Raw genomic sequence first — 13,533 nt, forward strand, 5'->3', positions numbered from 1 at the left:
AACTCAGTGATTGCCTACATAATGCAAAGAATTGGAAGGATTTAAAAAAAAAAATGGAAACACTGGGTGTAGCAACCTCATCAAATTCAATTGGCTGGAGACCTAGTAGAGGAATACCATTGTAGATTTGGCCTCCCTTTCTTCCTTGCTCAAGTGCACTTTCTTTTTTTTTTTTTTCAGGATCTCAAGATCCTCCACTGGGTATTTGGGTAGACTTAGGGGACGGGGTCTTTAGAAATCTCAATATTAAGAAGACAAAAGATTATATAAGTGGATATAAAAGTAAAGTGACTTGAGTGAAACTGTACCTCTTATGTTCTTAAAATATCCAAAGATGGAAATATAATATTTAATATAATAAAATTAATGCAATAAAATGTATAGAGTCATCATATATTATATGATTTAGTAAAGTTGGCCACCTCTCATACAAAAAAACATAATCATTTAAGTGAAACATTAACAATTTGAATAAACTATTAAATCATTTTTTATTTTACTTCTCTCATAAAAGTGATAAAAATTGTACACAAGATTATAATATAGTCATCCAGAATGGACAAAACGGCAAATCAATTATTTTGTTCATCTTTATTTCTGTCTTTTTATCTTTTGTTTTGCAAAATACTTTCCTCTGCTTCACAACTTTGTTATTTTTGACTCCTCTCTCTGTATCACCTTCTACATCCAGTTTGTCTCCAAATCCTGCCAAATCTTTTTTTCCTCTCATTTTTCAGATCTGTCCTTTTTGTTTCCACAATCACTGCTACTTGCACATAACTAATCTGCTCCGCATTATAATAAGTTTGTATGAGCAAACTCAGAGCTAGTCTTCTCTTATGCCTACACACAACTCCCAGAATGATCTTTTTCGAAGTATCAAATCTGCCCCTGCAACAGAACATAAACTGACTCTTGTTCTAGGGCTGCTACTTATGGTTGTACAGGTAGACCATAGCACAACTCCAATGGACATCATTTACATGTGGTGTCATTGTAAATTTACTATGAAAATTTTCCAGCAGATGCTTGCTAGTAGAGTCTTGAGGAATGGATGGAGTTTTCAAATGTGCACCAAGATGCTATGTGACCGAGGGTTTATTGCTGTATAAAATCTGGACACTTGATTGCGCCTTAGGCCAGAGGTCCTCCATGAACTTCCTCCCTCCCAGTGAGCTACTCAGGGACTCCAGCGCCATGCGTACACACTCCCCTCTCCACCCTTATCCCCTGCCATCCTCTACTCCAGCTATACATCACGTATGGTTTCTCCTATATGAAAGGCCCATGGCTCTCCTCTTATTAATCCCCTTTATTATATTATTAACTAATAATATGTAATGCCTTTGCAAGAACCAGTTTAAAATGGGGTTTTTTTCATTAACCACACCTTAATCACATTTTCACATTATATTATTTCAACAGAGCATTTGTAAAAATAAATGCATATACTGAATCCTTTGATGGTAAATTATGCTGTGCTTCTTGATATATGACTTTGTAATCGCTCTGGAAAACCTTCCAATTCTATTTCTCTCTGTCTTCACTAAGTTATAAATTCCCCAGCAACTGGTGCCATATTTTCTAATTCTCCTGTATTTCTCCACCTACTGAATAAGTACTTTCTACATTCATCTATGAGTGCTTTGTAAATAACCTGGAAATATACGAATACTGACGCATATGTAGGTCCCATTTTCTTAGCTATTAATAATTTCATCAGATCAAGGTTTCACGAGAAACAAAAATCAATACTTTAGATTTAAGGGAAATCTTTTGTTCAGAAAAACCAGAAAGTAGACTAAGATTAGGTAGATCAGATGGATTAATTAATTGACTAAAAGTAAGATTAACATATGCAGATTGTGTTAACACTTTAGAGGATGATCAGAATCTTGGGGATTTTGTGTTGGCTTTCCCAGCCCACATTTCAATTTGGAGTTTTAAACCATTGATAATTGTTAAAACACCCTTAGAGGAAAAATTTTAAAAGAAATATCAAAGAAAATAGAGTGGACAATATGCAATAATGATGTAAACCGTGAACCAGGGCAATGTATTAATAGAATGTTTACCTTGATTTAAGTAAACAGTCAACTATATTGAAAGGAGGGGTTAAGGGAGTAGGCATATAAAAAAACTAAATCCTCACCAATTATAATGACATCAAGAGATAATTTATTAAATCAAAGCATCAATAAATAACATTATAAACATATTTTAGTTATGTAAGGAAGATACATTCCAGCAGGGAACAGCTATAAGGGTTTAGAGTGAATACCTTTAGGGAGAGGCAGGCTTTGATGGGGCTGAGACAGCAAGCTACCACTTTTATTCAAAGTCTTTTGGTATTAATTTCATTTTGAAACTTTGTTCATTGTTTTGCAAAAATTGCTTAAAATTAAAAAATAAATAGAAACACAACACTCTCAGAGTCAGAAAGGTCCATTGTGTCTGATGTGTCAATTGCTTAAGACCAGTCACTGAGGCAACTGAGGAGACAAATCTAGATTTTTACACGGAGAAGATCCCCTAAATCTTGCCCCCAATAGCAAGCTGGGACCCTAAATAATTATATATGATATAATATTTTTTCCTCACAACTTCTCCATGTGATAGGCATCATTATTTCCACTTCACAGATGATAAAAATGAGATTCAGAGAGGTTAGATGACTGTTCCAAGTCCCACAACAGGTGTATAGTGGAGTTGACAGCTTAGCACAAGGTCATCTGGCTCCAAAGCTGATGCTTTTATCCACTGCTGGACAAAAACACTGAGCTTCTGCCATCGTCCAGAAGGTGGCCCTAAAAAATGCTTGATAAATGAATGAGTGAGTGAATACTTAAGAATAGCAGAAATCACTCATTACCTGGAAGGTCAAAATCAAGGTTTCCACAGGACCCCATCCAGATGCCAGGTCTATTTTAAACTTTCTGCTTCAGAACCACAGATAGAAACACTGCAGAGATTAACCTACTCTGTAATTCAGAAGGAGCCTCTAGAATGAAAGATGAAGCACATTTGTAGAAAATAGTAGTTATATGGACTAAATTTTTTCTGCAAGGAAATTGTAAAGAGAGGATATTCTTTCATTTTTTGGAAAAGGGACAAATGAGAAATGATAATGAGTCTGAACAAGTAGTAGTTCATAAGATGAACGTCATGAAAGTGAGAAAGTCCTTTGCAAATGTTATGTATTAATAGGTGGCAATTTAGCAGTAGACTCTATTTAACTAGATCCCTTTGAAAGTAATAGCAGTTCTATTAACTTCACCCTTGTGGATGGGAAATTCACTCAGGGCATTTATTTGTGCCCTGTTCATATTAATAAAAACAAAAATTATATCTGAGGAATTTAACTGGATGGAATTGAATAGTCAAATCAAACATTTTCATTAAAATTTATAAAATCATTCTGATATTTAGTTGGAAAGTGAGGGATATATATAATACATATCCTTAGGAAATAGGAAAAGGAAATAAACTTGGGTTCTGAACCAAGTAGTGTAAATGAAGAAGAAATAAAGTCATAAATAACATTATTTAAAACTGGTGAAACAAACCAGCACAATTATCAAACCAATGTGAATGCATTACCTTCTACTGACTATGACAAATCCAGTACTGTCTTATACATCTTCCAATTAAGTTCTTATATCAGTCATATGAAGGATGATGTTATTTTCATTTTACACATGTAAAAAATGGACGGAAATGACAATTGAACCCACATCTTCCAACTTGGAGTCCTATAATGATTTCACTTCACCACACTACTTTTTAATGACTAGAATTTTACAAAAGAAGGCATTATTAATGATCAAAGAAATAATATGTGAGAGCTATATTTTGAGATTTTTCATAGCATAGTTCAATGTTAGATGGAAGTTCTAATATAACTTAAACCCTAATTTAGATTAATTTTTAGCACCGTGCCAGGTACATGGTAAACATCAATAACTGCTTGTTATTAGTAGAAGTGACATGCAACTCTGCCTAGTGATTTTCATTCTCGATATGTCTATCTTGTACAGTTTCAGTGGGCATGTGACAAGGGAAATATTTGTCAGCGTTTTTGCAGTCGACCCTTGCTGCTCTGTTGCTTCCCCTCTCTCACTTTATGAGCCCCATCTTTCTCAAACTCATTCCTGGACATTAGTCTTCTACTGTATGAGGAGAAGATGAGAAAGGGATAGCTGGAGCTAAAGAAGTATGTGTGTGTAGACTTTGAGTTTTGGTGGATGTGATGTTTAGAGAGAAGATAGAATAACTAGGCTACAGCTATTGGGTATGAGAGCAGAAGGGTTAAGGAGAGAGAATCTACAAAATGTAGCTATAGATTATAAATTGGATCTTCTTGCTCTCCAAAACTTACAAGTAAAGAATTAGGTTGGATTTTCTTTCAATTATCAATAGTACTGTTTCTTCAGCCACGTTGTAATTCAAACAGGACCTACATTTTAGTTATGGATACACTATGCCTTTTATTTAAAACCAGCCTTGGAATGCTTATTTTTCTGTTTTCCTTGCTATTGTTTTGTAAGTTTTCCATTTTAAAATCTGCAATTCTTCTCTGAACGCAGTTTCCACTCACTTAATTCTATTGCCAAAGTTACAAAATGTTTAGATTTGGCTCGAGAAATTCCAGAAACTACTTTAGGAAAATAATGATCAGTGTAGGAAAGGGTAAATTAAGAAGGATCAGAGGCAAGTAGCTGAAACATAACAATCAGGATAGAGCCAGAATATACACATTTTAACTTTCTTGTACAGAAAGCATTGAGAATTGAAATTACTGCTTTAGAACTTCAGGGGCAGCAGTAAAAATATTCTTCAGGTCAGTCTTTTTTCTGAATAATTGGCCTGATTGTTCAACCAGTATTTGCTATCAGAATGTAGAAAATAATATAAGCCCAGGAATGCCCTTTAAATTAATGATTTTCTCAATGTACATGAATATTTAGCTTGCCAGAACATTTGAATGCTTCATTATTTAAAAAATCAAATCCAGTCAAGAAGCTAAGAAATGAAATTTCTACAGTTCCATTTCCTTAATTGATGAAGACTTTCAAGTTAATATCAAAAGAGCAGCCCTTTAATTATTCTCAAGGAATTTGTATAGATATCACAGTCATAATCAAATTGCCTTTATTTCAGAAAGTATACTTTTGGTAACCTATCCAAAGATTTTATTTTAGTGAAAACAGTAAAAATAACAGAAGTATTAAAAGAAAGATGAATTGTGATTGACAGAGGAGAAAATTCAATTACTTGGCAAGTATATTTTGAGGAACTAGAATTGAAAATAATAATATATTAGTTCCTGAAATGGACATATTGATGTTGCTTTGCTGGAATATTTTATGCTTTGTTTTTCAGTGATGTCAGATCTTTGGCTTGAAACTTGGAAGCAGACACTTTAAACAATGTTATGTGCTTATAAGAGTAGAATCTGCAGTATAATGGTGGTTTAATCAGTCTGCCTATAAAACCCTTTATATGAAACAGAGTGGATCATTAATTAATATGTTCAGTACTCTTCTTCACATCCAGAACACTGATAGTTCAGAATCCTCCATCTATCTGCCTTTCTCTTTGCTATTCTTCCCAAATGCAGGCCAACAAAGGCAAGGGGTCTCCAGCTGCCAGTGTCCTGCACAACTCCCCTGTGGAGCCAGATGCTACCTCTCAAAGGGGTGGGCACCCAATCAAATCAAAACTGTTCTGGCTCTATTGTGGGGGGTACCTTCTCTCCTGATCTGCCCTGTCTGGGTACAGGGAAGTGATTCAAGTAACAGACCTTGTGTTGGCAAGTAACAAGATGGCAAATAATACTCTTCCCCAGTTCAGGGTACTTATTTTTTTTAAATAAAAGAACATAAATACATACACAGAGAAAACAATTTAACCAGCACAGCCAGGTATAAAATGAGAGGTTTTAGTACATCGTCCCTCATGCCACCATCAACTGCCCCATTCACTTCTAGTTCCTACCCACCATAATTACTGTAAAGGCTTTCCGGTATTTTCTTCTCCCCCACGAGCTCCCACCAAGCTCCTGCCCTGCCTAGTTTTTGTATATCTGTCAGCATTACATATGGTGCACCTTGCTTATTTTCATGGAAAAGTTTTAAGGATCTTTTCCTATCCACACCTACTTATCTAATTTTTTTAAAGATTGTATATATGCCATTGTGTGGACATGCTATATTGATATAAACAGTTCTTTAATGTTGGGTATTTTTATATCCTGTTTTTTTCTATTACAAATAAAGATCTGGTAAATTTCTAGCAGTAGAATTACTGGGCCAAATACAAGTCCATTTAAAATTCTAATAAATTTATTAAATTGCTCTTCAAAAAAGGGCTTAAATTTGCACTTCTACCAGCACACTTGTGAGCACTTGGTATTATAAGACATTTAACTTTCCCCAATCTGACAGATGACAAATGATATCTCACTGCTCCTTTGCTTTGTAGTTCTTTAACTATGATAACATGGAGATCTTTATTTTAATTTTACAATTGGTTATTTCTATTTATTTTATTGTGAACTATGTATTTTGACCATTATCCTTAAATATATGGAACACTTTGCACATTTGCCTGTCATTTTTGCATAGACATTTCTAATCTTCTCTGAATGATTCTAGTTTGATTATATATGTTGCTTAGGTGAGGCTCCTCTAATTTCTGTAACTGTGACCAATTTTTTTAAGACAACAATAAAGAAAATGAGAGGGAGACAAAGGGAAGGAGGAAGAGAAGGAAAAAGGTGGAGGGTATGGGTGGGAATAAGTGTAGCACTGCTACTTAATATACTCTACTAATCCCTGGTTTTGACTACCAGTCCTTAGTAAAATGCAGTAGTCAGCATAACTTCTGCAATGAGACTGTGTGTTATTTGAATCCCAACTCTGCCATTTAGTAACCATGCGGCCTTAGGAAATTTACTTAATTCTCTAAATCTCAACTTAGAGATTTGTAAATTGGAGATGGTAATAGTATACAAATCATAAGTGTTATTGTTTACATTAAGTAAAACAATCCACTGAAACTGACAAACACTAAATGTGGCACATAGGGCACGCACTCAATCATTGTCACCCATTACTATTACTAAAAATTGGCAAGTCCTGTCCAGGAGGGACTAGAGCATCCTCTCTTTCTGGGTACTTTCTCAATGCCCCTCGTTACTTTTATTTACATTTTGTATTTCTGTAAGGCTAATTTAAACAATTAGCATGATCTCTCAAAGGAACAAATATTTTGGCAAAATAAACTATTAAAAATATATTCAAGAAATGATCTGCTTTATCCAGTCAAGAGAAGGCAATAATATGTGGGACACATAGGATTTTATATATTTTATTTTTTCAATTCCACTATTCACTAAGTGATGTAAGAAAAAGAAGATAGATGAACTCCATTTCGATCTTAAGGTTACGTTTGCAACGTGATGCATACCTAAGTAAGATTTCTAAACTTACGTTCTTATTTCAACAGATTGGATCTTTATTTTCTTTCCCCTTAATGACTTTTACTCTTTATAGTGTTATACTGGAACTATAAACTGCTTAGTTACAATAACAATATAAACTAACCTAAAGTTTAGAGAATGTTAAAAACTAGTGGAAAGAAGCTAGAAGATTTAAACCTGTCATATTAAATTATCTATAGCAAATGGTATTTTTGAATATTAAAGAAAGCATACCAAAGTAACAAGGAAAAAACCTTTGTAAAGTCTATGTGATGCAATTTGCACAAATACTATTTTCTCTATGAAAAAAATGACAGTTTTATCAGACATGTGCTAACAATTGCTTTTCCATTCCTTCGATTTTTGTTTCTGTTTAAATAAATATTAATAAGTGGTATTTACTGAAGTTGGGAGATTCTGCTTAATAATCATATCTGAGATTTGGAAAAGCTAATCCCACAATCCTTTTTGGTAATGACATTTTTTACGTAAGTGAAATTATTGAAATGATGTCAAGAGGACATCATTACAAATGTAAAAAGACTGGTTCTTTGGAGGGTTCTTGTCTATAGAAAGCCATCAAATTAAGTCAGATAAAGATCAGATACCAAGAAGAAAATATCATTTTTGACCATTTTCAAGTGTCTAATGGTCATAAAAACACATAGTTTATATTATAATTAAAAATATACTTATGGATAGATGCCAATAAATTAAATACATTAAATAAATTTTCTTGCTTTTTCTTAATTTTATATTAAAATAACCTGAAATTGCACTGCCAGGTGTAAGCTCATAGATTATTAAAATTGTTTTATCCTTTTTTTGTTTTCTATTCACAGAAAATGACGACCATCTAAATGGCTTAAAAACCAGGTTAGAAAATGCTGATGTTAGAAATGAGGATCTCCTGAGAGCTTTGAATGACACTTTGGGGAAGTTATCAGCTATTCCAAATGGTAAGCGTTCAGGGCACGGCAAACTGTGAGTTGACCTGAAGTTTTGAAGATTGTTGTTAACTTTTGCAACTTTTTCTTTCTTTCTTTTTTAAATACAAAATATTAAGGGGGTATAAATGTTTTTCTTACATGGATAGATGTTATAATGCTTAAGTCAGGGATATTAGTGTACCCATCACCCGAATAGTGTCCTTTGTACCTGTTAGGTAGGTTTTTCCTCCTACCCTCCTTCCCCCTACCCCCTTCTTGATTTCCAATGACTTTTACTTCTCTCTGTGCCCATGTGTACCCATCAATTAGTTCCAAATTATTAGAGAATACACATGGTGTTTGTTTTTCTATTCCTAAGATTCTTCACTTAGGATAATGGTTTCCAGTTTCATCCAAATTGCTGCAAAGTCATTAATTCATTTATTTTTATGCCTGAGTAACACTCCATGGTATATATACACACCACATTTTGTTAGTCCATTCATGAATTCATGGGCACTTAGGTTGAATCAACTTAGGTTGATTATTTGCAATTGTGAATTGTACTGTGATAAACATTTGAGTTCAGTTGTCTTTTTGATAAAATGACTTTTTTCCGTTGGGTAAATACCCAATAGTGGGATTGCTGGGTCTAATGGTAGTTCTATATTTATTTCTTTGAGAAATTTACATACCGTTTTCCACAGACATTGTACTAATTTGCAGTCCTACCAACAGTGTATAAGCATTCCTTTCTCTCTGCATCCACGCCGGCACCTATTGTTTTCTGACTTTTTAATAATAGCCATTCTGAGAAGGATATCTCATTGTGGTTTTAATTTGCATTTCCCTGATGATTAGTGATGTGTAGCATTTATTTATATGTTTGTTGGCCGTTTGTCTATCTTATTTTGAAAAACTTCTGTTCGTGTCTTTTGTCTACTTGTTAATGGGGTTGTTTGTTCTTTTCTTGCTGATTTGTTTAAGTTCTTTGTTGATTCTAGTTATTAGCTATTTATTGGATGTATAATTTGCAAAATATTTTCTCCCATTCTATAGATTGTCTATTTGCTTGGTTGATTATTTCCTTTGTACAGAAGCTTGGATGCTCATGTACTTGATATAAAATGGCATAGTATTTACATATAACCTATATCCATCCTCCCATATACTTTCAATCTTTCCTAATACCTAATATAATGTAAATGTTATTTAAATAGTTGTTGTACTACATTATTTAGGGAATAATGACAAGAAAAAAAGTCTTTACATGTTCAGTAGAAATTCAACCATGCTTTTTTCTCCAAAAGTATTCAAATACCTGAGGGTGGTTGAATCCACAGATAGATGCTGAACCCAGGGATATGGAAGACTGACTGCACTTTCTTCTGTGTTTTAGCCCAAGAAATCTTGTATTATTGGGAAAGAATAAGCTCATATAGACGTTATTCTCTAAAATGCTGATATACTGCCCCAAAGTCACAGTTTATTATAGTACCTACAGTAATACATAAGACCAATTGCCCTTCTCTCTTCCTTCACAAAGTTCAATTCCTTAGTTCCTTAGCTATTTCAACTTTCAAAAATGTAAGTGGTCAAGCCATATCTGTAATATCTTCCTACCTATTAAAACTGCTTGAAATTATTGCCTGGTGCTAGTTCCTGAAAGCATGTATTGTTTTAGGGATATTGTTTTTGCTATTTTTATATTTTTAATAACAAAGATTACAAGCACTTATAGAGTGCTTACTTATTATGCTTATGTTAAGTGTATACAATCCTCATAGTAATCCTACAAAGCAGGTAGCGTTATTATCCCCATCTTATGGGTGAGACACTGAGACTCAGGGTACTGAAGGCCATTGTTAAAAGTGGCATATATGAGATTGGAACCCCGCAGTTTGACTTCAGAGCCTGTGGTCTTAACCACTAACCTGCACACAGTAGTAGGCATCTATATGTACAATATATGTTCTATACACGAATTATGATTAAGAGACAAGTGCACACATTTATCCAACACAGGTAGTTTAAACTTTAAATGTTCTTTACTTTTCTAACATTAAAAAAACGTGAGTAACTTTTTAGATTTTCATTACCTCTTGAGTAGTAAGTACATTGAAAATTTCCAGTGCTGTAAATAAATATAAATACACAAACACATTGTCTAACATATTTGAAAAAGTCTATCTGAAAATGTCAATGCATTCATTTCCCCCACCCCTGCAGAAATGCAGATTAAATCTTAGGCCTAGTTTTGATGATGCACACGTGAATAAATTTCTCTCTTTAATATGTTCAGCAGCAAATCACAATATGCCCTTACACAATGAACATTTCAAATAATCACTTTGCTACTTTAGGAGCTAATCAGGTATTCACAGCAAAAGTCCCTGGGAAAATTTAATTTAGCTAAAAATTTTGCTTCATTTGCAACACCTGAATGAGACAAAGTTCAGCCTTTTCCCTCTGTAAATGTGTCCCTAAGGTCAGCCAACCGCAGCCCCACTTGGGTAAGCATGGATTAAGCCACTAACTCCAGACCCATTGTTTTGTTTCTCACACCCTCATCTGCTGACAGACACAGTTGCTAAACTGCAAGCTGCTAAGGACAAAGCCAGACAAGCCAACGACACAGCTAAAGATGTCCTGGCACAGATTAAAGTGCTCTACCAGAACCTTGATGGCCTGAAGAAAAATTACAATCAACTAGCAGACAGCGTAGCCAAAACGAATGCTGTGGTGAAAGATCCTTCCAAGAACAGTAAGATCTCCTTTTTCGCTGTAATGATGTCATTTATTTCCTCACACTATAAAAGGATCCTAGACTCATAAATGTTAGAGCTGGAAAAGACCCTCACAGTAGTGTAGTCTGCCCTCCGCATTTCCTGGACTGGGCTCAGGAATTGGGGGTCCTGTAGTTCCAGGACTAGCATCCAGGTCTCCCAGCTCTGTTCCAGTGCTTTTTTCATCTGAATTTTGTCTAGTCAAAGGGAGATGAGGAATTCTTAAAGTCTGCATGATATTTAGTATAGCAATGCCCAATACTTTTTAATCCGTTAGTGTAATTAAAAATACAGTTGTGCGTGAGAAATTATATTTTCAGAATTGGCCAAGTTTCATGGAACATAGAGGTTAAGGAGCACACTCATTAGCAGGCCTGTTAGAACAGGGTATGAAAATAGGATGGACTTGAAATGCATCATAATTTGAATACCTTGCTATTTTGTTATTTAGATTCCAGTTATGGAACATTTCCAGAAAATAAAAATAAAGCATTTAGTTTATAAAGAAGACCATTTCTTCACATCAAATTCTATTGACTGAATAAGGATCTACTGAGAAAATCTGGGAGAACTTACTATAATAACAATTTATAGTGGGAGGCCGAGGCGGGCAGATTGTTTGAGCTCAGGAGTTCGAGACCAGCCTGAGCAAGACCGAGACCCCGTCTCTACTAAAAATATAAAGAAATTATCTGGACAACTAAAAATATATATAGGAAAAATTAGCCAGGCATGGTGGTGCATGCCTGTAGTCCCAGATACTCGGGAGGCTGAGGCAGGAGGATCACTTGAGCCCAGTAGTTTGAGGTTGCTGTGAGCTAGGCTGATGCCATGACACTCTAGCCCAGGCAACAGAGTGAGACTCTGTCTCAAAAATAATAATAATAATTTATATAATTAATTAAATATAGACAATAAACATTAGGATTCTTTTACATATTTTTTTCTATCAAGTGATAAGAAGTTATCTTGGCACATGGTTTCACCAAAGGAGATGCTTGAGTTTTTGTACTTTTCATTTTCCAAGAGACTAGCCTTCTTTATATACCAACATTTTCAGTGAGTGTCAAAATATCAGTAGAGTGTAAAAACAAAAACACTGATATTGACATTAAATGCTACACAATTCAGATGCCATTTGACTGAGGAGGGAAGCCTGATTTCAGCATTCAAGTCTCAAACCAAATGCTAACGATGCTATGATCTCATAGACATTGTTAGTATGATTTCTTTCTGAACAAAGGGGAATGCAAATACATATAACACGTACTTTAGAGCTAGGAAGAAAAAGGATTCATTCCTTGCCATTTCTTCAAGGAAGAAAAAGGGGGGATACAATGTTTTTAATTTTCTTTACTTTTTTTTTAGTCACTATAGCACTCAGATCTTATTTAACTTTTTTTAATGTAAGCCCAGAGATAGCTTCCCTCATAATTCAAATATTTCATAAGAACAATTTCCTCTGATGCTCTGATGTATGCCAAATCACAATATTTTCCGTGAAAAATGAATGAAAAAATTTTAAGTAAATGTTACTATTTTCCTTATTTTAAAATTTAAGATATCATTTAATTCTATTTTAGATCTCAACTAAAATAACATTACATATTATCTCTGTTTTTTATACTATCCTCTATTAAGAGAAATAGTTACCTATAAATATTAATTAAATTGGGTCCATTTTCTGTCTTATTAGAAGATTATAATAAAGTCTCTTTTAATATGAACAATGGCTGCTAAATAACATATTTTTATGTACTTTTATTTGATTACCTTTGTCTGACTTAAAATGGGGTGTATTTGTAATTAGTACCTGTTGTGAAAAGTACCATTTTTATAGTCACTATTTTAAAATATCTCTAGAAAATATTTCCTCATGATTTTTCTAATTGTTTCTAATTTGTTTTACTTCCATATGAAATTACCTGCAGAAATCAGTATGTATATGTTTACTTGCATATTTTTTAGTAACTCGTATGCTTAAAAGCTTCAGCTTTGCATGTTACCATGTTTTAGCACTGCTTTAAACATTACATAGCTATTCTTTCTGCTGTCACAGCATTAACGCTAGGTACATAAAAGGAATCTTCCTATATAAGCAGATAGAATATGGATGTATTGGATAGAAAGTGTTTTTAATAGTGCAATGAAAAATTAGTGTAAAATCTGTATGATATCCACATAAAAGTGGAAAACTAAATTCCTTCACAGACTGAACTAAATTACAATGTTTCTGGTAACACAAATTCAGCCACTGCCACTGAAATGACTTCTTTGCAGTAGGATTAATATAAATAAGGTCTATGTGCTTGTTGTTTTTCCTTAGACACCCACT

At 34.0% G+C, this 13,533-nt stretch overlaps 1 protein-coding gene across 2 annotated transcripts in view; it reads left to right on the forward strand.

Moving 5' to 3' along the window:
- Window positions 1-13,533, forward strand: part of LAMA2 (laminin subunit alpha 2) — a 568,286-nt gene that overhangs the window by 477,323 nt on the left and 77,430 nt on the right. For both annotated transcript variants that reach the window (XM_069489233.1, XM_069489235.1), the window contains exons 42-44: window positions 8,326-8,442; window positions 10,994-11,176; window positions 13,130-13,135. In XM_069489233.1, coding sequence (XP_069345334.1) covers window positions 8,326-8,442; window positions 10,994-11,176; window positions 13,130-13,135 — 306 coding nt within the window. The remainder of the gene's footprint in view (window positions 1-8,325; window positions 8,443-10,993; window positions 11,177-13,129; window positions 13,136-13,533) is intronic.

The sequence above is a fragment of the Eulemur rufifrons genome, chromosome 15, assembly GCF_041146395.1.
Source record: "Eulemur rufifrons isolate Redbay chromosome 15, OSU_ERuf_1, whole genome shotgun sequence".
In the NCBI taxonomy this organism is placed as follows: Eukaryota; Metazoa; Chordata; class Mammalia; order Primates; family Lemuridae; genus Eulemur; species Eulemur rufifrons.